This window comes from Puntigrus tetrazona, chromosome 2 (genome assembly GCF_018831695.1).
Source record: "Puntigrus tetrazona isolate hp1 chromosome 2, ASM1883169v1, whole genome shotgun sequence".
Classification (NCBI taxonomy): domain Eukaryota; kingdom Metazoa; phylum Chordata; class Actinopteri; order Cypriniformes; family Cyprinidae; genus Puntigrus; species Puntigrus tetrazona.
Window position 1 is genome coordinate 8,207,686 of NC_056700.1, and position 26,663 is coordinate 8,234,348.

General features: G+C 36.7%; 1 protein-coding gene across 2 annotated transcripts in view; it reads right to left on the bottom strand.

The window, feature by feature from the left end:
- Nucleotides 1-965: 965 nt before the first annotated feature.
- pbx1a (pre-B-cell leukemia homeobox 1a) overlaps nt 966-26,663 on the bottom strand; it is a 55,926-nt gene continuing 30,228 nt past the window's right edge. Inside the window, exons 3-9 of one of the 2 annotated variants that reach the window (XM_043221855.1) lie at nt 11,581-11,825; nt 11,248-11,438; nt 10,567-10,702; nt 10,275-10,434; nt 8,083-8,192; nt 6,457-6,546; nt 966-3,447 (exon numbers count right to left, since the gene is read on the bottom strand). In XM_043221855.1, the coding sequence (XP_043077790.1) occupies nt 3,355-3,447; nt 6,457-6,546; nt 8,083-8,192; nt 10,275-10,434; nt 10,567-10,702; nt 11,248-11,438; nt 11,581-11,825 (1,025 nt within the window). In that variant the 3' untranslated portion in view covers nt 966-3,354. The remainder of the gene's footprint in view (nt 3,448-6,456; nt 6,547-8,082; nt 8,193-10,274; nt 10,435-10,566; nt 10,703-11,247; nt 11,439-11,580; nt 11,826-26,663) is intronic. The other variant, XM_043221864.1, reaches the window with a different exon arrangement.

Below are 26,663 nucleotides of genomic sequence, written 5' to 3' on the forward strand. Positions count from 1 at the left end.
AATGACACAACTCAGAGCAGGAACACGATGACATTCAGGAAGGTCTGCGTTAGAAAAATCACAGACCTTACTTTCATATTTAGCGTAGGATGATAAAAGGAAAATTAGTCATTTGTGTGTTTATATACTTAATTTATTATGGTGGTGGTGACGCTGAGTTAATTTCTTTCAGTTGACCCCAAACTTTAAAACGCCGGAGTAATCATATAAGCTAAACACAAATTGAAACGTTTAAAAAATGAAGTTAAATTTGTGTTTAGAGAAATTACAATGTATTATCTAAAAGTAAATAAACAATTAAATAATTAAAAATGTATGTATCATATTTTTTTTCTTCTCCAAACTGTAGAGTAATCTTAACTATCTTCATGATTTGTTTTATGATAAATTCATCAATTTACAATTGCTGTTACCAAAACACTTGTGGAGACACATAAGCAGATAAATGTGTGTTATAAAATAATTTACAAATAATTTTTATTTGACTGCATTTGTGACTCTTACTGTGGCTCCATCTTCTAGACATAAGTATAAACAAATACAGAAAACAGTTATTTTAAATTGTATTATTACACAATATTACTGTTTTACTGGTTTATTTGAACATTTGAATGGTATTGTATATTTGCAGATAAAATAAAATTGTAAAAAAAACAAAAAAAACATCAGAATTTACTCAAAACACTGCAGTATTTTATTGTAAGCAAAACACATGCAACAAAGTAAAATGAGATTTGGGCTGACTTTAAATGGTGTGATTTTGGACCGGAAGTGTCATGGAGATATCTAATGCCAAATTATAAGTGCTCTTTATAGACGTGTATCCATAAGTCCTATACTGTGTTACCAAAATGGTCCCTAAACATGAACTGAAGAACAAGAAAAGCATTAAACCCTGTAAAACCTTTTATAAAAAATAATAACAAAACAGAGAATCTCACAAAATACATACTGATGTGTATCAATACTGTTCAGTGAGCAATACAACATTTATTGATGATAATCATGTCAATTTAGAGACAAAGTTTGTGGGAATTGTGGGGGAAACCCAAACACAATAGTCTGGACTTCAATGCTTCATATGGTACATAATCGTGAAATCTAATAATGCATTTATAGCAGGTGCGGTCAAGTCTATTTCACAAAATATATATACATTTTCACAATGGCAACCATCAGCAAACTAGAGTGTGTTCTTTTGTGTCATTCAAATAACAGATGACGCATGTTTGTATTTTCATATGGATTAGCATGATCATCCTCAAACCATTACAAAAAAATAATAATAACATGGCGTTTCAGAATGTCTTGAGCTAAACGAAAGCAAAAAGCAAGAAACACTGAATAACGAGAGAAAAAGAATCTTCAAAGCCATTATTGAAGGCAAAGGCAATGAAACATCTGTCACATATTTCTGTTTCTTATACATACATAAGCTACTTTCAGTTTTTACATTTTTGGTTTTTGATAGTGAATAGCGATGAACATTCCCAAACATTTCCCCCCAAAATCCATTAAAGAGGCGGAGCGTCTTCCTTTTTGGCAATTGTTCAAAAAGATGTTTTTTGGTAGAACATGTGTCAGAGAGCACAGATTAATAGGGGATAATATGATATCAGACACTGAGGTCGTATTAGCGATCGACTGGCTCCATCCCAAGTCAGTGTTTGAAAGCCGTTGAACTGGATTTCTGGGTTCGGGGCAAAGGGTCCATAAAGATTAAGCGCTTGTATAGCGCTTTACCTGCATAAACACAGCTAAGAGTGACCGTCGAAATGTCCAAATCTTATTAACTTAATGACTTCCCCATTTAAATGGATTCTGATTCAATGTACTGCAAAACAAACTTCATTACCCGGAGCCCTGACAGACAGGGATATATTTTCAACAAAAATTAGTTAACTATTGGATTTTTCGAGATAATTTTTTTCAATTAGCTTCCACAATGGAAACAGCGGCATCAGCAATACCGAAAGAAACAAGACACGAGCATTGTCTGCGTTGTACGTCCTTGCAAATGCTACCGAAAACTGAGGGAAAAAGCTAATTATGTTTGAACAGTTATGAGCACGATATTTCCTATTATTTTACAGCGTTTCCACGAAGGATTTTGGTTACCGCCAACACTTGGCTGTAATGTTAAAAGTACATTGCTTGCTTCTAATACTGTACACTCACAGCTGGCTCATACTTCAAATTACAGGAAAAAAAGAGAAGTCAGGTTCGCATTTGTTAAGAAAGGCCTTTCGCTAACACTCTCAAGGTTTTCACGGGTGAACATAAGATAATTAGAAGTGCAAGGGACTAAACTAAAACTAATTCGATTTAAAACAATAAAGAGCATTAGTGCTTGTTTTTAAGGATTCGGGGTAGTAAAGGGCATCCGTCTGCCTAAACCAAACAAATATATTGCTCTTTATGTCAAATTCCTTCACTTAAGGGAGAAAGGGAATAAGGGAGCGTTTGAAAGCGATCTGAAGTGAAAGCTGGGAGGAAATATCATTACAGACCGTAATGACTCGATGCTTCCGCCATTTCCGGAATCAGTTATATTTTCATCGACTCGCAGACAGTGTCCTCAAAAACAAACAGAGTGAGGAAATGACTCCAAATGAAATCTACGACAACAGAGTTGTTTGGACTGCTCTCTGCGATAAACGCGTGCATGTTCCTTTATCTAACGGACAGCTTTTGATGGGGAAAATAGGATAATCAGCTTTGAAATGGTGCATGATTGACCTCAACACATCCTAGTTTAAAAAACCAAAAAAACAGTTTTATCGGGAAAAGGACATAGTTGATATTGGAGGGTCTTTTGAAAAATGATATAAAGAAGAAACAGTAAACAAACAAATAGTAAATATATCACTATGAACGAACAAAAGAGGCAATAATAATTGACCGTACCGATTAGGAGAGCTTCCTCTCAAGCATTATATCGAGTGGTAACATTTTTAATTTTTTTTATTTTTTATTTTTTAGAAAAAAATGTTTTTTTTCTTTTTGCTGAGAGGTAGAATGAAGCATTTAAATCGAAACACAACAACTGGTTGTTCCATCATTAACAATTGCCTCATAAGACTGAAACAGTCACAGGTTTTCGTTAGTCGCCCTGTGCCACCTAAAATACACTGTGAAAACTGTACAAACACATCTTTTTTTTTTTTTTTTTTTTGTAATTTTTAAATTCATAATTGTTTTCTAAAATCTCGTAAAGTATCCCAAATGTTCCACGGTAGGATGGCATGATTGTGTATGACCATGTAAGGATGTTAATCCAAATCTGAGGAGGGGGCGGATCGCTGGATCTTTAGTCTGAAGATTCCACGCTTTGTGAGGACGGATGGCTGCAGATCAGTTGGAGGTGTCAGAATGGACGCTCCCGGGTCCTTCTGTGGGTGAGGTCACTGAGGAGGGTGTCGGGGCATCTTGCCAGCCACCGTTTGCCTTTTGGGAGAAAAAAACAAAACAAAAAAAAACGAAAGTCAAAATTACAAATCCCATATTCCGACACTCGAACGCAAAGCCCTAGTGAAATCTAAACGAGAGCGACCATGATGAATTCCCTCACTATAAACACGCTTCTGCAAGAAGTGAGTCACAAAGCGAGGCAGTAAAAAGGAACGACATTATGCTGCATATTACGAGTCATAGCGAGTCATTTCCAGAACATGATTTTCAAAAGACAGATGATGGAGGAATCAATTATTGCAAATTATCACATTGGCTAAAGGAATGAAAGTATAATGGGCACCTAAAATGGAGGCCATTTCATGTCCGGGAGACAGGTTGCCTAAAGAGCATTTGGGGCATTAATAGCAATTTCCATGCCATCAGAAAAAGGACTAGAAATGGGCTTTGGCAGCCTCTTATTTTCCCAGCCTGTTATTTTAGATAGAGGCAGTCTGTAATCAAAAAAGAAAGAGCAGAGCGAGGAGAGAAAAAAACTTTTCAAATCTTCAGCTTTGGTGACACCCCATGTCTATTTCAAAGGCGTAATTACAGCACATGGGCGAGAGGAAAGCTCCCCCACATAAATGCTTTATGTCTCAGGCCGTCATTATCCACAGCTGAAAAAAGGCGAATAACTTATCTGGGTGGAGAAGGAAAAACATCATGTTATTTAAGACAGTGAATTTGTTGGAAGATTGAGACACTTTCTCTGGCTACATTATCACGGCGTTATGATGCAAATGTTTGGGCTGACACTTTCTTCTTTTTTTTATTTATGGTTACAGGTGCTTTATGTATAAAAGGTTTTTCACTGAATTCCTAATACGAACATGAAATGTGACCAGAATATGTGAAAATATACGATATATAATCATAAAAAAAGATATTAAATATAAGTGCCAACATTTGAGCGACTAAATTCAAAATATTTGTGAAAAAAAAACTGCTAAAATATATAACATTGAAATATTCACACTTTTAAATATTTACAATTTTTCTGCTAAAATGTCTTTTCAGATTAAATTTGCTTCAGAAATATTTACATCTTTGTATGTATCTTTGAAAAAATAAAAAATGTTCAGATCATACCTAATTCCTCTTCACAGAATTTAATTCAGAATTATTTACTTTAAAAAATTGTGTGAATTATATATATATATATATATATATATATATATATATATATATATATATATATATATATATATATATATATATATATATATATATTAGTATATATGTATTTTTTCTGATAATATAAATTTTTGAGACATAAATATTTTATTCTAATGACCTCAAAGATTTATTTACATCACTGTAAACTGTCCTGACAAAAACATGCTCTCCATCAGCCATAGGTGGCACAGAAGCGCTGGGCCACTTCCACAGGACACATTCGGTTCTGCTTCAGAGCGGCTATTTAGAGAGACCGTGTTAGTGTGTTTGTCTTTTTTCCTTTTTTTTCTCCTCACACTTTGCTGGCTCCCTGTCAGTGCTGTTAAGGTGGCAGATGTGTGATATGACCAATGCACTTGGATTGCTGTCCCAAATCTCTACTCAGCCCTCCCTTGAGACTGTCTGATCAATTTCCTCTGCTGGCGACACGGCTTGTCGCTGTGGATTTTACATGCTGGCCTCTGCCGTTTGTGCTCCCGTTCTCCCTCTCCCTTCGCTCTTAAACACTCCTCCCCCAGTACAAAACTGATGGTTGGAGCTGCTCGTCTGCTCTGGTTAACACAATTCTTTTAATGTGTGCTCAGAGCTGCGGTGGAGGACACCATCTCAGGCTCCGGATGAGTTTGATGGCCTGAATACACCTGTGTCTGTCCTTCTTTGATGTTGGTGGTGTTTATGTGGCTGAAGGAGCCATGGTAACGCTAACAATGATCAGTAGTCACATTTACTGTCGCCTTGGTGATTGTTGCTAGTGTACATATTGCCGCTGGCAACAATAGACAGGGGTGAGTATAACCATATCTATACAGTAAATGTATTTAATATATAAACATAACACATTTTTCTTAAATATATATAAAATACACAGTATACATAAAAATAAAAACTTTTATTTTGAATGTGATTAATCGAATATATCGTTTGACAGCATTATATATATATATATATATATATATATATATATATATATATATATATATATATATATATATATATTAAGGGTTTGGGGTCACAGATTTTCTTGCATTAAATTGATCAGTAAATCTTTTACATTACATTTATTTCACACTAAGTATATTTCATATCTGCTAACAAATTTACTGACAAGACTCAAGACTTGCTGATATAAAAATTATATTTTTAAAATTATATTGTTAAAAATTATAAAGTTTTATTTAGAGTACTACTTGTGCGCAATGCACATTTCTAATTACAAAACTTTAAATATGTTTCAATTTCATTTTGGATGGCTGTATGGTTTTTGAATAATAGAAATATTTTAATGCTAAATATTTCTTATTCTTGCAATAGCTCCACTTCAGTACAATCAAAGATACTTCAGAAAATCTCTAGTTAGACTTCAGTCAAAGTGCATTTAGCACAAAATGAGTTGCTCCAAATAAGCAGACTTAAAGTATACCAGTTTCGTATACCAAAAATACAACTGCTGGGTATTTTTATTAAGTACATAAATGTGTAAATGCATTAGTAGTAGACTTATAAATATATAATGAATGTATATAATAAGAATAAATAAATAAATGTATTGGAAATACATCTTGGCAGATTTATTTTTAACTAGGTTTCTGAAGAATTAAGCCTGGAGTAATGGTTGGAATAAGAAATAAAATAAAAAAAAATTAACAATAACAATACATTAAAATAAGCAATTACATTTAAGAATATTTATATTCAAAAAAAAAAAGAAAAAAAAAGACATTTAAAAAACCTTACCAACCCCCAACATGTAAATATCATGCTGATGGCACTGGGTCTTGAGGATCAAGTACAAGAGCAAATGAGTGAAGAGGCTAAGTTCAGACTCACATTGATGCCCTGTGGACTGTATATCTGACTGGCAGCGAGGCTTTCACTGTATCCGCCTGTCTGACTGATAACATGGCGAAGAGTATCCACCTGCAGACAGAAGAACACAACACAAACAAAAGACAGGGTCAGACAATACAGATACAAAACAAAGACATTTGTGCTTAGAAAAGGTCACCCAGATATCAAAATGATATTGGCAGCCAAAAAGGTCATCAAACGTCGAATGAAACGTTTGTGCTGCAGATATCAAACATAATTTGTTTCTGAATTGATATGAAAAAATAACCCAGCATTTACAGTGTAATTATTAGAGTGAATTTAGAGAATGTCCTAAAAACATAAATATACAAACTATAATATAGTTATTTACAATGAAGCAGATAAATATATACAAAATTGTGTGCGCAATTATATCCAAATTAAGTTTTTGTTTACATATTATTGTGCTGTGCATATGTATTATGTCTATTTAATGTATATATTTAAGAAACATTTTATATTTGTATATTATATATCTAAATACAGTACATGTAAATATTTTGAAAATATATATATTATATACAATACACACGTACAACAAAAAACGTTTATTTTGGATGTTATTAATGGTAATTAATCATTTGACGGCACTTATAAAATGACATTTAAATATACGCATGAATACATATTAGATTACATGCATTTTATACGCTGCTGTCTATTGCGCCACAGAGCCAAAACCCGCATATTATAAAAGATTTTATTATTTTTTGCTACTCAGCACATTCGTAATACACTAAAAAAAAGTCACGTAATTCTTGCACCACATGAACTCGTTTCAGATTTCCTCTGGGATTCCAGCACTGAATATTCATAAGGCACCCCGAGCCTTTGGAGAAGTTACTTCGTTATGGGAGGAAAACATTCCAAACGTCAAAAGGGGACAAACCGAAGCACCCTGTGTTTGGATGCTAGTGTGCCGGGCAAGGTCAGGCTGCCACGGTGGCGGATGTGACAGCATGACAGATACGCAAACCCGCTGACAAGAGCTGTATTGTTTCCAAGACTGTCTTTGATGGTCTATTCATTTGGAAGTTGACAATGGCCACGGAGCAGTGTACAACTGCTGGAGGCAAACTGTAACCCCAGTCCGTCCTCAAGGTCAGGAGGCCCGTCATGTCAGCCACGGCTGAACAGAAACGTACACGCGCCGGACACTGTGATGAGCAGGCTGGCGCTGAGAGATGAACTTTGTTGTGACAAGGATATATAACAAGATGATGACTATTTGATCAGTTATGACACAGACATGCCATTCAGTACTAACGGGGAAGGTTCCTTTGAAAATATGGGCAAACACAAGAAAAAAATGGTTTTACAGAATAGCATGTGCTCGCTTTGCAAGGGGAATTCAGTGAAAATCAAAGTTCAGTTAACAAAGCAACCCGTAAAAAAGGCAGCAGCAAAATCCTTTCTTAGAAATTCAATAAATCGAGGCAGAAAAAAAAATTGGATCCAGGACCATTTTGTGAACCGCAGCTACCCAGACGTGTTTTTTGTGAGCGGGGTAACCATGACCGCCATTATTCGACCGAATTAAATTAGTTCTGGTCATCTGCCCTATCTCTTAGTGGCATTCCCTACCTGTGACTGAATGTTGGCCCCCACTTGGGCCCCCTGGTATGAGTCCCCGTTCAGAGACTGCACACTCATGAACAAGTCCCCGGAGTTCATGTTAAAAGAGCCAGCAGAACCTAAGAGGAAGAGAGGCCGAGAGAAAGAGACAGAGAAAGACAGGGATAGATAAAGACAAGAAACGGTCATGCAACGGTGAGATTGAAGTAAGGAGGGTTAGTAGTACAGAGCTGCAAGAGAGGGTTATGTGTTGAAAATCAAGCTTGATACCAAGTTCAAAAAGTTCTAAATCCAAGCTTAGAATGGAGTTAAGAGAAATTATATTTATTATGAATATATTTATAGTTCATTCAATGCAAAAGTATCAATATTTCAGTTTGCTAGGTATAGTTATGGATATCATAGGACTGTGCTGTTAGCTTTGCAGGATAACAATGCCAAAATCTATTGCAATCAATAGGCGATGTGGCCAGAAATATAATTTTTTTTCAATACAATTTGTTATCAGCATTTATCGTAATATCGAAATAAATGCATTCCTTGTGTTTATGAGACTGCAAATATGTTTTTGTTCACAAGCAAATGTAACTTTTAATCAAGGGCCCTATGAAAAATTGTTGGCAGTTTAATCAAAACATTTTAAAAGGTAACCAACTGAAAATAGACTTTGTGTACCGTGAAATAAATCACAAATGAAAAATATCTTGGCTATATATTTTGACTGAGTTTTGACATACACCCGAACATATAGATTTAGACTAAACATTGAGAATTATTCAAAAGTTTGTCCAAATATTATGTGTTGATTTTTTACCCAGACCTTAATAAATGGTCAATTGCTGCCTCCATCGCACTTCACGTGAAGAGCGCAACACCTTTTTTAATGCTAGAGAGCATAATAAAGCAGTCCCTTTTGAAGTTCCTTTTCAGTTAGATTGTGGTCTATATAGAAAGAAGACAGCAAGCAATTCACTAGGTTTAGAATCAGCCCTGCTGACCCGCCTAAGGTTGTTTACTCTTCAAAGCTGTTTTTTCAGCCTGGACATGCTGGTCTTTAGCTGGTTGGCCAGTTCCCAAATCCCTCTAAAACCATCAAAACAGACCTGCCTGACCATCTTGGCAAGGCTGGACGGCTAGCTAACTGCCCTAAGCAAGTTTAAGCTGTTTTGTTTTAGTAAGGAGAATTATATCGTATCTAAATGCCAGAAATATACACATTAATAAGTCTTAAGATGCAGTAACATTTGCTGTTTTTTCAGCGAGTAAAACCGTGTCATTTTTACAGGAATGAATGCTTCCCTATGCAGATTCTGCATCGTGTTAGAAATCAGTTTATTTTGGAAGTGGCTTCTATGTGAGCTGTGCTTTATACATTGCTGCACCACTGACAATGAACCTATCTGGCCCACAAACTTTCACCTAATCTGACCGCACCTTTAGCTTATCACTAAAAAAGCTACAATAGCTATTAAAGTGTTTCAAGAATAACAACGGGTGAAGGACCTAAAACAGACTTTTATTAATTCTACAGTGACATCTAAGATGGACAGTACAGTTACACTGCCACAGCCAAGTCATTCAGGATGTGCTAATTGAGTCACAGAAGGAATCAAAGAATGCTATTTGTCTTTTAATGGAGGAGAACTCCCTAGATGTTTAAGAGAGAGCAGGGCTTAACTTAATTTCCGCTTTAAAAGCCGCAGGGCACTAATCAAATGTACATGGACCTCTAATCACTTCAAGGCTATATAACAAAAGGCTTGACCATCTTGTCATAATGACATCCAGGAGGTCAACCAGACAACAGTCACAGAGCCGGGCTAATAGTTTAGGTGCATTTACACCAAATAAAGCTAAATATAATTTGAGCCAAACAACTATATCAAGTCAATATTAAATAAAAGCAGAGTATTGGTGAGTAAAAGCTGAATTATAGTTTTTGGAAAGAGAAAGTCTTGTATGAACTATGCCGCAGGCCAAGCTGCTGTTGTAGATGAAGTAGAGACAGATTTGGATGTCAAAGAGAGGTATTATGGGAATTCTACAGTGAAAAGAGGACATTAAAAGCAGGCAATTGTCGAATATTTAAAACTCGGGTTGATGACTAGATCCACTAGCGGTGCTACATTCTAAAACTTCCTGAAGACCAGTGAAAAACGAACACATCTGTTGTTTGTGTGTCGATCTATATCAGTACTCACCGGCTGAATTTGGTGTGGAAGGCGAGTTGGCTTGGCTGCCATGGGTGGAGACGTTGGTTGCGCTTGCGGCGGTTTTGGCGGCGTACATGTTGGCTTCTTCTTGGAATTTTCCAATATTTTTCTTGTATCTGATCCTCTTGTTTCCAAACCAGTTGGATACCTGAGAAGACAAGGATTAATACATTACATCAGAAAGAACATAAATTCATTTCAACTTCAAGGTTATCTGATATTTCCAAGCATTCGTATAAATTCTACATCACTGTTCGGGGAAAAGGTCGGTGTGCCTCACCTGTGAGACTGTAATGGAGCATTTCTTGGCCAGCTCCTCCTTGGCCTCCTCGCTGGGGTACGGGTTGCTGAGGTGGGAGTAGAAGTATTCATTCAGGATCTCTGTGGCCTGCTTATTGAAGTTTCTTCTTTTTCGTCTAATGGAAAATGACAGAACAGAGAGGAAGAGAGAAAATGAGAATGAGAAAGAGAGAAAGGGAAAAAGCAAAGCCAGCTTGATTTAAAAGCTACTAAACCTTCGCATTTGAACCTGCTGTGTAAATACAGTGGCTGCAAATAGTGTCTGGACATTTTATTTACTTAAGAATGTTTGAATAGAATTGAATTCCATTAAAATATCAAACTAATTGGGAAACTCATAAAAACGTTGTTTCTGTCACCATAGGAATAAATTGCATTTTCAATATATTAAGATAGAGGTTACTTGTAATTAGTTACTGTTATTACTGTTTTTTTCGATCAAATAATTGTCTTTAAAAGATTTCTTTCAAAAACAAAATCCCAATGCTTTTAACTGTGTGGTTTATATTTGGACACTTTACTTAATCATCTTGGTTTAAATTTTGAAGCATTTGGTGGTCTGATGATATTTTACCAATTTGTCTTTTTAGGTCATGTTCGCTGTGAAATTAAACAGAGACATATTTTATGTAGTATTAGATACACATACACTTATACAGACCTGGCATCTAGGAAGCGGGAGCGCAGGATCATGACCGCCTCGCAGGTGCTCTGTTTGAGCTGCATCTGGATGGAGCTGAACTTGCGATGGATGATGCCCACCATGCGCTCGATCTCTTTAGGGGAGATGGGCCGAGTGCGAGACTGCTCCCTCAGCAGGTTCATCACATGGGTGGTGAACTCATTACACGCCTGAATATGCACAGAGGGGTGAAACTCGCATCAATCTCAGTGCATGTAAACATAACAGGAGCTGCTCAAAAGATCTGCAACATTTGAGTTTACAGAGGCCGGATCGAGGCTTTTTTTTGGAGTCCAAACTCCGTTTTCTCACCTGCTCATACTTCTCAAGCTCTGTATGGTAGATCTGACGGATCTGGGACAGCTTGGCCCGGTAATCCGAGTGTTCGGCCGAGTTATCGGACCCACCGCCGCCTGCCGCAGCAGCCGCAGCCGCAGCCGCGGCCGAACCGCCCCCTTTCTCCGGTCCGGACACACCCTCCGCTAGCAGCATGTTGTCCAATCGCATGAGTTGAGCGTCCGGTGGCTCCTCCTCCTGAGCGCCACGGATACTGAGGACTGTCAAGAAACAGAGAGAGAACAAACACTCGAGTAAGTCTCATGTTGCCTTTGACTACAAAGTGGGTTCTCGTCAACTCTGTACTCGGAATAATATTTCAAATATTAGTTAAGCTAAGAACCGCAGTGTCTCAATATGACGCTTAAAATCGAGAAGAACATATACTGTATATAATTTATCATTTGAGTGACCTCCATAACAGTCGAGATAAAGTAAATGTCTGTAATAAAATTAACATAATAACATCACATTGTCTCCTTATGAGATTTTACAGAGCTTGAGAAGTAATATACTGCCTTCATTTTAATTGCTCACTTCTTTGTGATAAAAAATGTGGAACTATACACTGATCTTGGCAGGGTATGAGATAATAAAACCATCATTTCATCGATTTGCATAATAATTTAGAGTAAATTATTATATATGTTCATTTTTGCTTCTTGATCTTGTGATATTTACCCTCTAAAGAGTAAAAGCATGAAATTATTATTAAAAACCTAAACTGAACAATTACTAAGATGTAGAAATGTAAGAGAAATGCCTTTTTTCTTTTGTATGCCCATATCCGCGGGTTATTTTCACAACTGTGAGGTTTTCTGGAAAGCTTTCCTTTTTCCAGCTCGAGTTATTATATAGATTAAGTTTATATTCCATGAAACGCCGCTCTTTGATTTTAGGACTGTACATGCATCGTTGTTTATATTGGCTGCGATACAGAGGTGCTTTAAACATCTACCTCACTGTAAAGTTTACCTCCGATGCTTCTCTGATATACATGTACTCCTGAGATTATTCCAAATACCCCGTTCACCTGATTTAAACATAAAATATGGTAAAAATGATTTAGCAACAGAGCTCAGAGTACCACTCTCTTACTGGTAGCAGAAAATATTATCTAATTAGCTGGAAACTGTTTAAGGTTTAAGATTCTGTGTGGGGTTGCTTATTACTACACTATGAAGGAAAGGAGGATTATATAAGAACTCTCAAAGGAGTTGTGTCTGTTTGTGCAGCATTATTAGACTGTATCATAAACTGTTGTTTCTTGCTGTGCCACTAGATGTCTCTGCTTGTGTTCTGTTCGGTGAAGGTAGACCGACGACAGACAGCACCCGCAGTAGCCATTCTACCGGTAACAAAGAGCACACAAAATCCAGATTTACCAAGGTTTTGACAAACAAGCAGCCATACATTTCGCGAGAAGATCCACAGCGATAACAGAATACAAATAAAACCAATACTCACTGTATATAGCAAAGATTTGTTTTGGTTACAATTACAGTGAACCAACGTATGAATAGTGCATATTATAATAAAAACGTTCAATTAAAATATTTGCACTGCAATACATTTCAGAATTCTGGGTTCAGTAAAGATGTCATCTTAAAGAATTGATTAATATCTGTGTTCAGCAAAGAATCATGAAATGATCAAAAGTGAAAGTAAAAGCATTTTGTATGTTTTTGACCAAGACACACATTATTTCTATATAAATTTGTGTAAATACAGGTTGTGCACAGCCAAAAATGCTTGTCTAGCCAATATAGCAAAAATATCTATAAATTCTTAAATCAAGAAGGCTTTTCGAGACATGAAAAAAATTGTTTTGTTTTCAGAAAAAACTAGTGAAAAAAACTGAGCGTATTATTACTTGAAATATTACAAGAAAAGCATTGTTTGCAGTGTAACACACCAAACAAAAGATACAAGAAGAGCTCTCCTCCCCCTTTAATAGTTCTTTAAGTCAATTACATTCAGCTATACGATTAGTTATACTTTTTTTAATAAGCATTAAGAATCATTTTTTTCCAATGTGTTCTCCGACCCAAACTGAAGAAACTAAACAGCCCACCTCCAGTTAAAAGCTGTTGATATAAGTGTTGATATAATATGCTTATTAAATATGTAAACCTGCACAAAAAAAAAAAAAAACACCCAACGTCTACTGCAGTCGAGGTAACGGAAACATTGCTGTGACATCATTCTAAAGATGACAGAAGAGGGTAAGGCAACCAGCGTGCCGCAATCTGTTTCCACGAACCCGAACCCAATCAGCCACCTCTCATTGCAAATGTCAAGGGCTGTCAGAGGCCTCAGAGGTCAAGAGTTCAGGGCACGGGTTGAGGGACACCAGTGAGGTCAGATTTCTCCAGAGACTCCTAGCAGTACAGCTCCTTCAGCGCACTAGCGTAAAGTGTGTTCCGCCATCATCCTAAACTCGCTTCTGCTCTTAGACGACGACTTCCAGCCTCCGTTTTTCAAAAAAAAACTCTGTCCAATTTCAGGCTCGTCTCAACTGTCTGCCCACCCAGCTATTTCACAGCGAATAAAAAACACAAGTGTATATCAATAGCACAACACAAGAGAAAAAGAGCGAGTCTTTTATGCCTTTATAATAGAAAGAGACAGCAACAGTGGAACGTGACTGGTGTACGGCATCGAGTAAAGAAACCCAGGCCCAGAAGTGCGCAACGTTCATCTGGAGAGGAAATCTAATGAGGCAAATAATGATTTATTCATTCCAACCATATCCTCCAGTGCACAATTAAATGCATGAAATATATTAAATAAATACAATGAATGCGGATAATCATACAATTCACTTTGCTGTTGCTTAATTACCCCAAACCGACGCAATGCACTTTATTTATTTTGATTCAGTAATGGCATGGCAATCGATTAGGCCGTAATGCTGCCGGCCCTGTGTATGTGTGTGTGTGTGTGTGTGTGAGTGGTCCGTGCCCAATGCGCTGCTGATGTGAACTGAGCTGAACTCAACCACCCGCAGACAAACATTAACAGTTTTCTGAGGAGCAGATCATTCGCTCTTTCTGTTTTCTTTGGTTTCTTCCTTCTGTCTCTGTCTGTAGGGGAAGATGGGGGAAGACAACCTCTTTAAAAACAATGTGTTTTGACTGATATAGTAATATTTTCCTAAAATGGTAACATTTTAGTTTAACATATATAAATCCATCATATGATTATATATATATATATATATATATATATAATATATATATATAAATATATATATATATATATATATATATATATATATATATATATATATATATATATATATATATATAACATTGAGTCTTTGAGTAAACTGAGTAAAATACTAAATATAATGAATATAATATTTCATTATTTAAATCATTTCTACATCCATTTTATGCCTCCTGTTTTGTAGTTCATTTGGATGGACAATTACAAAAAAGAAAAAGGGATGTCACAATGATAAATAACATATGTGAACGTGAACCACAAAACCAGTCATGAAGGTACATTTTTTAAAAGAGATATAGATTCGCTTTCCATTAATGTATGGGCTGTTATGATTGTACAACTATATGAAAATCTGAGGGTGCAAAAAATATCAAAATAATGAGAAAAGTTCTTAGCGATGCATATTACTAATTAAAAATTAGGTTTTGACATATTTACAGTAGGAACATCATGGAACATGATCTTTATTTAATATCTTATTGATATTTAGCATAAAAGAAAAAGAATTATCATTTTTGACCCATACAATGTATATACACCAAGACATTCCTTTCATTTGCAAGACAATAAAAATAACATAGATGCTTGGAATAATTGGGGGCAGGGAACCAACTAATCAAAATAACAAAAAAACGCCATGGTGGCCTTCTGCATTTTTCCAAAGCTCCAAAGGCCAACAAACTAATAAATGTCTATGTTCAACTTAAATATAAACATTAAAAAAAATCTCATTACTATACTGCGATGCTGTAATCTCAATAATCAATAGAAATGTGAATTTTATGATGACATTATATGAGCATAAGCATTCGATTAATGTGTTCAGGTGAAATGTAATGTCCAGAAGAACATTAAAGGTAGAAGTAGAACATGCCACCCTATCTTTCGCTTTCTTGTTTTCTCTTCTTTCTTTCTTTTTTTTTTTTTTTGAGTGTGCTATTTAGCACCGTGAACGGCAGCAGTTTTTAGAAGTCTCTAATGGACCATTTCACTTTTGGAGGCTTTTCAGATGTGACTTCTTCTCAGACAAGTCTTAATTTCACCCTCCCAGCAGTCGCTTTCCTGAGCGTTTCCCTTTTCACAGCTGATTTGCCAATCTAGAACCCACGCACCTGATAGCAAGACCTAATTTCACTCTCTTCACTTCTACAACGAGGCCAAGCGAGTCTGGTATTCCCCGTGATAATCCCCAGAAAAACTCACATCTTCCTCATGTTTGTTAAATTGTAATCTTTTTAAAATGTATGCTCGATCACAAGGTTGCAGAGTCTTGTAATCCTCCTTTGGAGCAATAAAAAAGTCTTTAGTTTAGGCGAAACGAGGCGCTAACGCAGTCAGGGGCTTGGAGCTAGGTTTAGTCAGGGGGGTTTATCTTTTCAGTGTCTAAAGCAAGGCTGGTATCAACTTCTGGGAATTAAGTTGGGAGTCAAAGAGTGGAATGGATTACTGTTGAGACAGGAGGATTTGGTCTGATTGTGTATCAGAAAGACAGACATATGGCACACAGCGGACTCGGCGCTTCTTAGTTCTCCGCGAAACCTCCTTGGAGTAGAACGTGTGAACATGTTTCTGCAATGTTCAGCGTTTCTAAAAGGCAAGCTACTATTTAAAAATAGATGCATTAAATAAGCAATAAGGTATGTTTCTACACAGAATATTTACCAAGGGCCTCTGCTAGGCTAACATGATCCGAAATAACCATTTTAATGGGGACAGTTCTCATTATTTAAACAGCTTGCAAAGTAAGAACAAAAAAAATCACGCAATACGTTGCACACACCTGTTCGTTATATTCTCACATAGTTTGTGACTTAAATGTGATCTTAATTATAATTTAAATAAAAGAAAAATGGCGCTGAACATATGACAATTGAAATGAATTGACTTTATTGCAGGGTCCAAAGATCATGGAAGCTGTTATATCATGATGATGGCAAGAGAAAGTACAAAAATCTATAAAATGTATCTAATATCCAGATTTGGTGCTCAAGAATATTTATTAGCTTATATATATATATATATATATATATATATATATATATATATATATATATATATATATATATATATATATATATATATATATATAAAGCAATAAGCTGTGAGAGGCTGTGCTGTATTGTGAATAAATCACGGGGAGCACAATAGGCACGACGCAAAGCTAAACACAAGAAAATAGTCCCTGACAGCAACAAACGCAAGAGAACGTCCCAAACTGCTTCTCATCTAATGGAGCTTAAATAAAAACAGAGAATATCTTCTCATATGCTGCATCTTTTTTTAACACCATATATGATATTTTCTCTCACACAGACATCTGCTCATCTCTTCTGTTTTCGTCCTTTAGTTTCAAACCAGACCGATTCGAAATTGCAAGCGTCATTACAGTATAAACTGATGGACATATGGACATATATAATTATACCGGAAAACTAGTAGATACAGTAATATTCCCTCATCACTTTGAAAAATTGCAGGCTGTCACACAGACGTGCGCACGAATCAACATATCTCCATGATAAGCGTTTATTAGACGGGGAAGGGCGTGGTCCCAAAATGAAAGATAAAAAATGCAACAGAAAGCCAGAAGGGGTCACTCACACTTAATAAAAAAAATAACACATTTAAGTTTGCCGAAATATATAAAACATGGAACAGCTTTATGCTGTTTTACTGATTGTTTATGTTGCTAACGGTGGTTGCTTAGGGTGTTGCCCAGTGACACACCAAACTGATGGGTGAAGCGGTTATAAAACACAGCTGCTGGCCAATCAGAATCAAGAAATGGAATGAATAAAATAAATATAAAGTATCTTTTTTTAACATATACATGATTTTATTGTCACTGTTGTGTAATCAAAGTAATGTATTCTTACTGACCCCACTTTTTTAAATTGAACTTTCATTTCAGTTCACAGTCTGCATCTTTCAGTGATTGCAATTTTATATACATTGCTTAATTAGTTTTTTTAAAGGAAAACTTTGGGAGTTGTAGGACACATATTTGTCCAGGAATGCAACCATATACTGTACAAAAGTGGATTTTTTTTGGATCCATAAGAAAGCAACAACGTTGCCAGCTTCAAAGCTAAAATGTATCAAAAAAAATTAAAATCTCTCGCTTTTGCATCATTGCTAAGTATTAAATTCTTTCAAAAGATAAAAAAACTTGACTGGTGGTGTAAATTCATTATTTTACTAAGCCAATTAATTTACTTCCTTCTACTAGAAGATCTTACATGCAGTGTAAGTCAGTGAAGAGAAGTTTATTTGTTTGTAAATGAGAATTATGGTGCTGTGGCGAGCATGAATACATAAAGCCAGAGATGAAGTAATCGTCCCTCTCTGGCATGTTTTAATTGAACGGTGACAGGAGACAAATCCCACCTCTCTCTGTACTCATCTATAATTAATCTGTGAATGGAGGAGGCCCTATCAATGACATTACATTGTGTTAATAGCACCGGAACGAATGCACACACACACACACACACACACACACACAAACACACACACCGTACATCGTAATATACGGATGACAGAGGAACCTTCTGAAGCTACGGTCTTACCGTGAAAGCCTCTTAGAAACCACTTCATTTTGTCATTTGGCATTTACACTAACACAACCACCATTTCATAAAAACTAGACAGAAAGACACAACCACAAAGCCAGCCAGTCAAAACAAAAAACGAAAGGAAAAACAGCAAATGCAAACAAACCGCCCCGGCAACTGCTTGTATTTTCCAACAGTGATACTGCCCAGCCCCCTCCCCGCATGGCCTCAACTCCCTGCGAGCGTCTTAAATGAAAGCATGTTTAATTAATGATGTTGAAGTATTCTGTCACAATTAGGAAGATGTATGGTCAAACAAGGCGCTTGTGATGGCCCTGACAAGGATGATGAAAGTTTGCCTTCCTGGACTGGCACTGGCAGCCAGCGCTGGGCCCTGGAGCCTCTCCAGATGCAGTCAATACGGTAACCTGAGACCTGAGATCTCCAAGCAGACTCATGCCGTCAGCCAACAAGCATCTAATGCACCTCGCTACATCACACGCTTTACTGGTGCTCCACACAGGCCTGGGGAACATTTTAAAAGTAAACTATTCTAAAAAATATCAAGCTTTTGAAAGAGAATTGACATTTTTAAGATATATCCTAGCAAACCAATGGCAAATAGTAAAAACAATGCTGTTTTATATTCATGTTTGGTTTTGATTTCCATTTCATTATGGTTTAACCAGTTTGTAATGAATGCATAATGCATTAAAAAAACGTATAATGTTTTATAACATCTCATGCATGATCATAAAAACAATTACAATACATTATAATCTTTACGTTAAATTTAAATTTGATGTTTTATATTTCTAATTGCAATTTTGTATTTAATGTATATTGGCAGTGGCTAACACTAAGAAATAAACCTCTTGGAAAGCATAAAAATGTTATACTTAAGTACTTTTTTTTATTATATACTAAATTAAAATATTTAATATATTGTACATCAGAATTTACTGTTGCTTTGGTGTTTCAGTGAACAAGAATAATGTTAATGTATGATGTTTTAGTAATGTATTAGGCTGCATAGCAAAAAGCATCAAAGCTTTGTAAATCTCTGGAGCCATCTATTCAGTTTTTCTCTATTTTTGACTTTCTCTTGTCTGTGTCATGGTGGGCCTGTCACCAACTCGTCCATGAGACCAAAAGAGGGACAGCGACATGCTAATGTAACACTGCCGTCATTCATTACACAGCCTGAATACAGTGAGAGAGACAGAGAGAGCGAGGGAGAGAGAGAGAGAGAGATTGAGGTACAGGCAGCATAATAATAACATCCACAGTCATTCAGCACAGCTCCGTGTTCTTCACTCTTTGTCTGTGCTGTAGAGACTCTGAATGTGTTTTGCTGATCTACTGCATTCTGTGTTACTGCCACATGCTGAAAATCTCATCCCACTACAGAAATAAAACACTCCTCTATGATACATTTACTCGTGTTTTGGTTAAGAATAAAATCAACACGGCCTTATGCAAGTCGAGTGTCGAGTTTATTCTATGGGGCCGCTGAATGCTTGACTCTGATTGGTTGAAAAACATTCTGGGGCGTGTTATTATTTGCAGGGAAACCGATGGCTAAAGTAGTTCCAGGCAGGTCTTGGCTGCATTGCATGTCCATATCACTTCGCCAAATGATTTTAGTTATTTCAAAGGTGCTAAATTAGAACCGCACGTATATCAGGAAAATGGTTTAGCAGCTTAAAAACTACTTATGAGGTAAAAAGTGTTTTTGAAGCAGATGAACTCACAGCTTTGGTATTATTGAGAGATGCAAAGTAATTTACTCATTACATAGTATAAACAGCTTGAGTCTCCATTACTAAGTCTAAAATGATGTTTTGGAATTAACAATGGAGGAATTTTTATTTTGGGTTTCTTCAAAATGCAGTAAATCCATTGAATCAACATAAAGTTATTGTTCATATTGGAACTGTTGAAAACACATGACATTGGGAGTTGACGCACATATGGCAGCCTCTGAACTTGGTAAATACTAATCTTATATACAGGCACTGGACTAATAATACATTCATCTCCCCAAAATGAACTCAACTGGTCATCTTGTTATTTATGTAAATTAATTACAACGATGGAAATTGCAGAACCGACTTTACTGAGACGTTGCCCATGACAATCACGTGCAATTTGGAGCCCTAGTTTGTTTGTTGGTCACAAAGTACAAAATCGATGAGGAAAACTAGGATGTTGGGTGTATATAAAGCACTGCCATTACTGGTACTGCGATTATGGGACGAAAACGGGGGCGAAAAACATGACAGAATAACACGTCAGATAACGCATTTTTTGTAACTAATATTTTATATATCTATATATGAAACAGTAAGAAAGTAATGTAATTATGACAGGATTTTTATTTAAGTCAGTTCAGATTCTATTTGGAAATACTCAAAGCTGTCATACAGGGAGGCTTTCCAAGATAGTAAAAAAAAAAAAAAAGGAATCAGAATCAGTGGGTGACAGAATGAACGCTGAGGATACAGAGGAGGAGGGGAAAGGAACTGAATCAGAATGGTAAAGTACGGTGTCAATTAAAAAAATGAACTGGAGTACATTGCCGTGATGACAGCTGGTGGGAGTCGAGATGACAGGCGTTACATTACGCAGCTTTGGTGGCTCTCGTTGTTCCCGCTCTTGCCCCCCTTCCCCCTCCCAGCGGACGGTGGTCAGCGAGACGGGTTTGGAAGAGAATGAAGAGCTGGGACGCCACTGGCCCCGAAGCTACAGCTAATAACCGTGATTAGCATTAGCAAGCCTCCACCAGGCAGTCTGGTGCACACCACAAGACAATTTAGAGCTACGCACTTCTACTTAAAGACCTTCATTAAAAGAATTTGTTATTCAAAACAGTCGACGCAAAGTGTCCTCGGGCTATTAAAGTCCTGTCTTTTAAGGTGCCTCGGAAATGTACCTCACTAGATCTAATCAGACTTCAGCTTGGCGCATTAAGCTAGCCGAGTTTTTATAGCCTTTGGGCTAAATTAGATATCTTTCGCTTGGGTATGTTGCCAGGACAGATCACAGGGACAAGGATACACGAGAATGGCTCATTTAGTTCACTGCGTTTGACACGTAAACCATAAAACAACATCCGAAACTTACAAAAAGTTCACACAGGGTTTTGGCTGTTTGTCAATAAAACTTCACTTTGACACTTTGCATTGGCTTCTAACAGATACGTATCGAGTTTCCAGAGTTGCTCTATAATGTCTGTCTCTTAAAGAGCTGGAGATGGGAAATGATCCCTTTGAAAGACAGCGACAGTGATCAAAGTCAGAATTAATTATGCACGCTTGTCTCTCTCCCCCCTCCTCCTCTCCCAGTGAATTTTGCTAATCTAATCGAGCCGGAGCAGAATGGTTTCCTCTCTGTCATCCCTTGCATGCGTGTGGTGCCTGTTTACTAAAGGGAGAGGTGCGTATGACTTAATCTCTGCTCCTTAGGGAATCCGCCAGCTCTCTGTATATTGCTTCCTTTATGAGGATTGCATGTTAGAGAGGAATTTCTCTGTAACAATCAACCGCCAAGGAAATCAAGTCATCCTTCTCCTCGAATAAATACCTCCAGAGTTACACTTGAAGGCTGACACACACAAAGCAGCCAAGATAGCTTTGTAGGGTTGTTCACACATAAATGAAAGCCATTTACTCAGCCTTACTGTATGTTGTTCTAAACCAGTATTTTAAACACAAAAGCGGATGTTTTGCAGAATGGTTAAGCTGCTCTTCAGCTTATAATGACAGTGAATGGGAACCATAAAAGCCACCCTGACATATTTTAGGAGGTGGCTCGAATACATACGGTCTCACTCGTACAAATTCATTCGAAATTGACTGGACTTTGAAAGAACTGACACTGCAATATATTGTTTATCTGTATATAATACAATATGAATATATACAGTATATACATATACTTTCCCCTATATACCAGGGAAAGAAAGAAAGATTACTTTTATTGAGGGATGTTTTTGAGTGCAAACATTAGTTATTATCATATATCATATGGCTATTATTATTAAATGTAAATATTAAGCAAAATATAGTACTAAAAATATGCATAAAAAACGTAACGGAATTAAAAATATATATTAGTGTACTAGTATTCACAGAAATAATAAACATATTATTTATAACACTTTTACAATACTAATGTATCTTATAATTAAATTTTCAAACATTAAGTCATCGAGCTTTTATTGTGGCGGTTTGCCGGCAAATAAATATATGCAAATGAACGCAGCGCCACACTTCTCACAGAAACCTGCAGTGCTTATATTTTTTAATTCAATTAAAGTCTTTGAGATTTGATAATCACACTAAGATGTATTACGATATTGATTCTATTATAATATATTGTTCGTCCTAAGAGGAACGGACTGAAACTTTATCCTGAAGATGTAACTTGCTGGGTAGCTGTGTATATGACAGCAATTCACTTACATTACATGGAAGACAGAATGTGAACATTCTTCAAAACATCTTACAGTTTCATGTAAAAAAGAAGTTTAAAAGCCTGAAATATAAAATTGAATACATGAAATACAAAAAATGCAGCTTTGGTGATGTGTCTAACAAGTGAACTCTTAAAAGATGATGAGGTAGCATGGTCGTGGACTTTAATGTTCATCTGTGCAGGTGGGCTTAAGTGCAGAGGTGAACATGTGAGAGCAGTAACCCCGCTCTGTTGTGACCCTAAAGAGGGTCTCTATACGAGCGACAGCATGTAAAGGGACCCCCGCACGCTCGCCGAGGTCCCCGTGGTGTGTTTGCACGCGTGGCACATTTCATAAGGCTTCGCTCTTTGACTGGTGATGAGTTTATGCGAAAGTAATTAACAGTAATTAATCCTTAATTACCATAATTAGCCAAGTCGCAGTAAATTAAACCACATCTGGAGGCAGATGAAAGGGGCTCGGCAACCGGAGCGGTCTGTTTTCTGCTTTTTGCTTTTTTTTAGAGGACCGGGGGCGAAACCAAAGCCATCTGACAGCATTCGGTGGTGGCTACCTGTTTGATCAAAACTCCTGTGTTTTTTGCTCTGGATCCCATGAGAACGACTGAGTGAGTGAAGCTGAGGGGGATGAAGCATGATGGGAAAGGGGGAGGAATGAGGGATTCATTTCAAACTACAATAACCTCTCATCTCTAGGGGAGCATCTCCCTTAAGCTACGACACGAGGACGTGCAACATATGGCCACTCGCAGACACACAGACAATTGCCTGTGGTGTCTGGCTCCTCCGGAACATGGATGTCTGCATCTCACACATGACACCGGGTTCTCAGAGATAGCAACCGTCATCAGATAAATCCATCTATGCGCGATCCCGAGTCATTTCAATTCCTCTATGGATAAATGCAAACACGGGACGTTTTATCAAATATAGCCGTATTCCGATGGGACTGGTTGTCCCTGAGGAGCTCAGGCAAATTTGTGTTTCACAGACGTACTTTGTGGTTTTAATCCAGTTCAAATCAACATAGCTGCTGTTTTCTTTTCACAACCAAAATTACAGAGCGGTTTACCTACTGATTTTCAGCTTGGGCATCCTTTGGAAAATTCTTCTAATTTATTTTGAACTTTGTCGAATACTGTAATCTAATTTTCACATTTTCTAAATATCTTTTAAATATCAGATAATTTGACCTTAGGGTAGGAAAATGTAATGTTCTGAAGAATTGTGGCACAGTATATAATGTAAGGAAATATATTATTACCAGTTTTTTCGATGTTGACAAAAGCTATACAAAATTGCTTAAATAAAATAAAATAGAAATTTGACTTAATTTAGCTTGAAAATAAGACAATATATTGGCTAAAACTGAAATAAGGCTAAAAACACATTAAATTAAAATGAATAAAATGACTCGACAACAAAAAGAGCTCAACGACACTAAAACTAAAATTATAAAAGAAAAGAAAACTATCATAAAGTCTAAATAAACACCATAATAGTACACAAATAATACTATTGTTTACTTGGTGGTTGCACCACAAGACAGAAGTCATTAAATATAAACTTTATAAAACACTATAAAGTTTTTCAAAACCATTGAAACCGACCTGAATACAATGAGTACGTGTAAGATTGAAATTTGTCATTGAAAATGTGTAATTTGTCATTGTCCGATATAAATCTTGTTTATTTCAGTGGGCTCTGTGTCCGGGAACACATGTAACACCCACACACAAACATGACAGAATCTTCCTTTTTGAGTGAACTGTTCCTTTAATAAAAAACTACAGAGATCCCAATCCTGTCAAATCAGTGCATAGAATAATAGGCATCCTAGGTTAATAATTAACTCAAACATCGTTGAGAAAGCTAATCTCATCCCAATAGTGCTTAAGTGATGCACCAATATCCTAAACACTCAAACGGAGAAATGAAAGTGCTGTGGGCTGTGGATGCTCGGCAAGTGTGTGTCACTCTCTAATCAGTTATTTACACAGAGTGTGAGCAGATTAAAGTGGGATTAGGCTATTTGCCACACCCGCAGGCAGCCTATGCATCCATGTGCCTTCCCAGCCGCCCACTAAACCACAGCTTTACATCGCATCCCTATCAAACAGCTCCAACTCTGGCACAACATCCGGCAGATAAGCACTTATCTGCAGAACATATTCACAAACATGCCATGCGTCAACACCGCACCAACATTCCACATTCAAATCATACCAATGTTCCACATTCAATCACAACTCCCCAGAATTCAGTGTTTCTGATGTGTCAGTAAAGCACATAAAAGAAGCATAAAAGAGTCCTTATGACTTGTGAGCTATATTCAGAGTCTATTGAAGACACATGATAGATTCGAGACTAGGGCTGGGAACCGTTTTTACCATTTTTTTAATGAATCAAACATATTAGTAGTGGTCCTAAGTATTTTAAATTTATTATAAATATGCATTGTTGTAAATTATTGATTGAATTATATTAATTACAAAAAAATAATAAATACATAAAAATGGCAATGTGAAATATATTTTCAATTTAAATTAAAACAGCAGTTTTTTTATCTTAATATTTTGCTAAATCATCAGCTATTAGTCTATCGAATCTTCATGATCGATCAGAAATGATTCTAATATGCTTACTTGGCGCTAAAAAAAAAAAAAAAGATTTGTTGAAAACTTTTTATATTTCACCATCAACCATTAAATCAACTTCTTTCATTTTCGACAGGAATTACACTTGATTTTCAACAAAAAAAAAAAAACACTTCTTTGTATTGTAACAGCTTTGAAACGACAGGGCGATTAAATTAAGTAAATACTTTTTTGGATGAACTCATCTTTTAATTATCAAGAGAATCTTGAAAGAGCCCGTCCTATTTGAGACAAATGGTCTGTTTGTCTCCGCAGGATTGGCCCGCAGTCGAGGTGTAAATTAGAGCACTGGTAGAAAGCGAGAAAAGTCTATTAGCGCACACGCTTGGACCCGATTCTAGCGAGAGAAACTGGATCTTAAATGACCCCAAGGTACATAGCTGAGATGGAGGGCAGGTTCAAGGCACGGTTGTACACGTAAAGCTGTTACTTCAATAACACGTTGCTAACGTGATCTCACTGCAAGTGCAAGCTGGAGAGGAGATCTCACACTGCGTACCGGACTTGACACGTCTTATGTAAACAAGAAAAATGAGAGGGCCTGCCAACACTGACACAAGCACCGTCTCTAATTGGACTATAGCCTATAAGCTATTTTTCTTGGTTAACATAGTTTCCTCGTGCACTATAAATGTCTTGTGGAAACAGGCGTGTTAGTGTTTTCGAATCTGACTACTTAAAGTAGTAACAGGTCTCATCTGGAATCTGTGGAAGAAAATGCCAAGGCACCTTGCGAACAAAAGAATATTTGGCCACGCGCTTTATATCCCTTCACAGATTTTGTTATTGCGATGTGTCTGTCTCTCGCTGGAATTTTCCATTTGCAAGCTGTGGTGTGTTGGCTTTGCTGAGGCCGCCTCGTTCAGTAAGCAAGAGTAAAACTACATGAGACATCAAACTTCATAACAACTCCCATCCACAAGACACCAGGCCGCTAGAGACCAGTGTTTTGTGTGTGGTAAGCAGAAGGCCCTGGAGAATAGAGAGGTCTGTTTGTTTCAGTTACTGTCAGTCATAATTTTCACTACTCCAACATAACCAACGCCTTGCTTAGGAAAACTTAAGCAGTACCGATTTAAGTTGCACTGAATGTGAATATACAATTCTGTGAATAAGGTGAATCAAAATGAACTGTTCG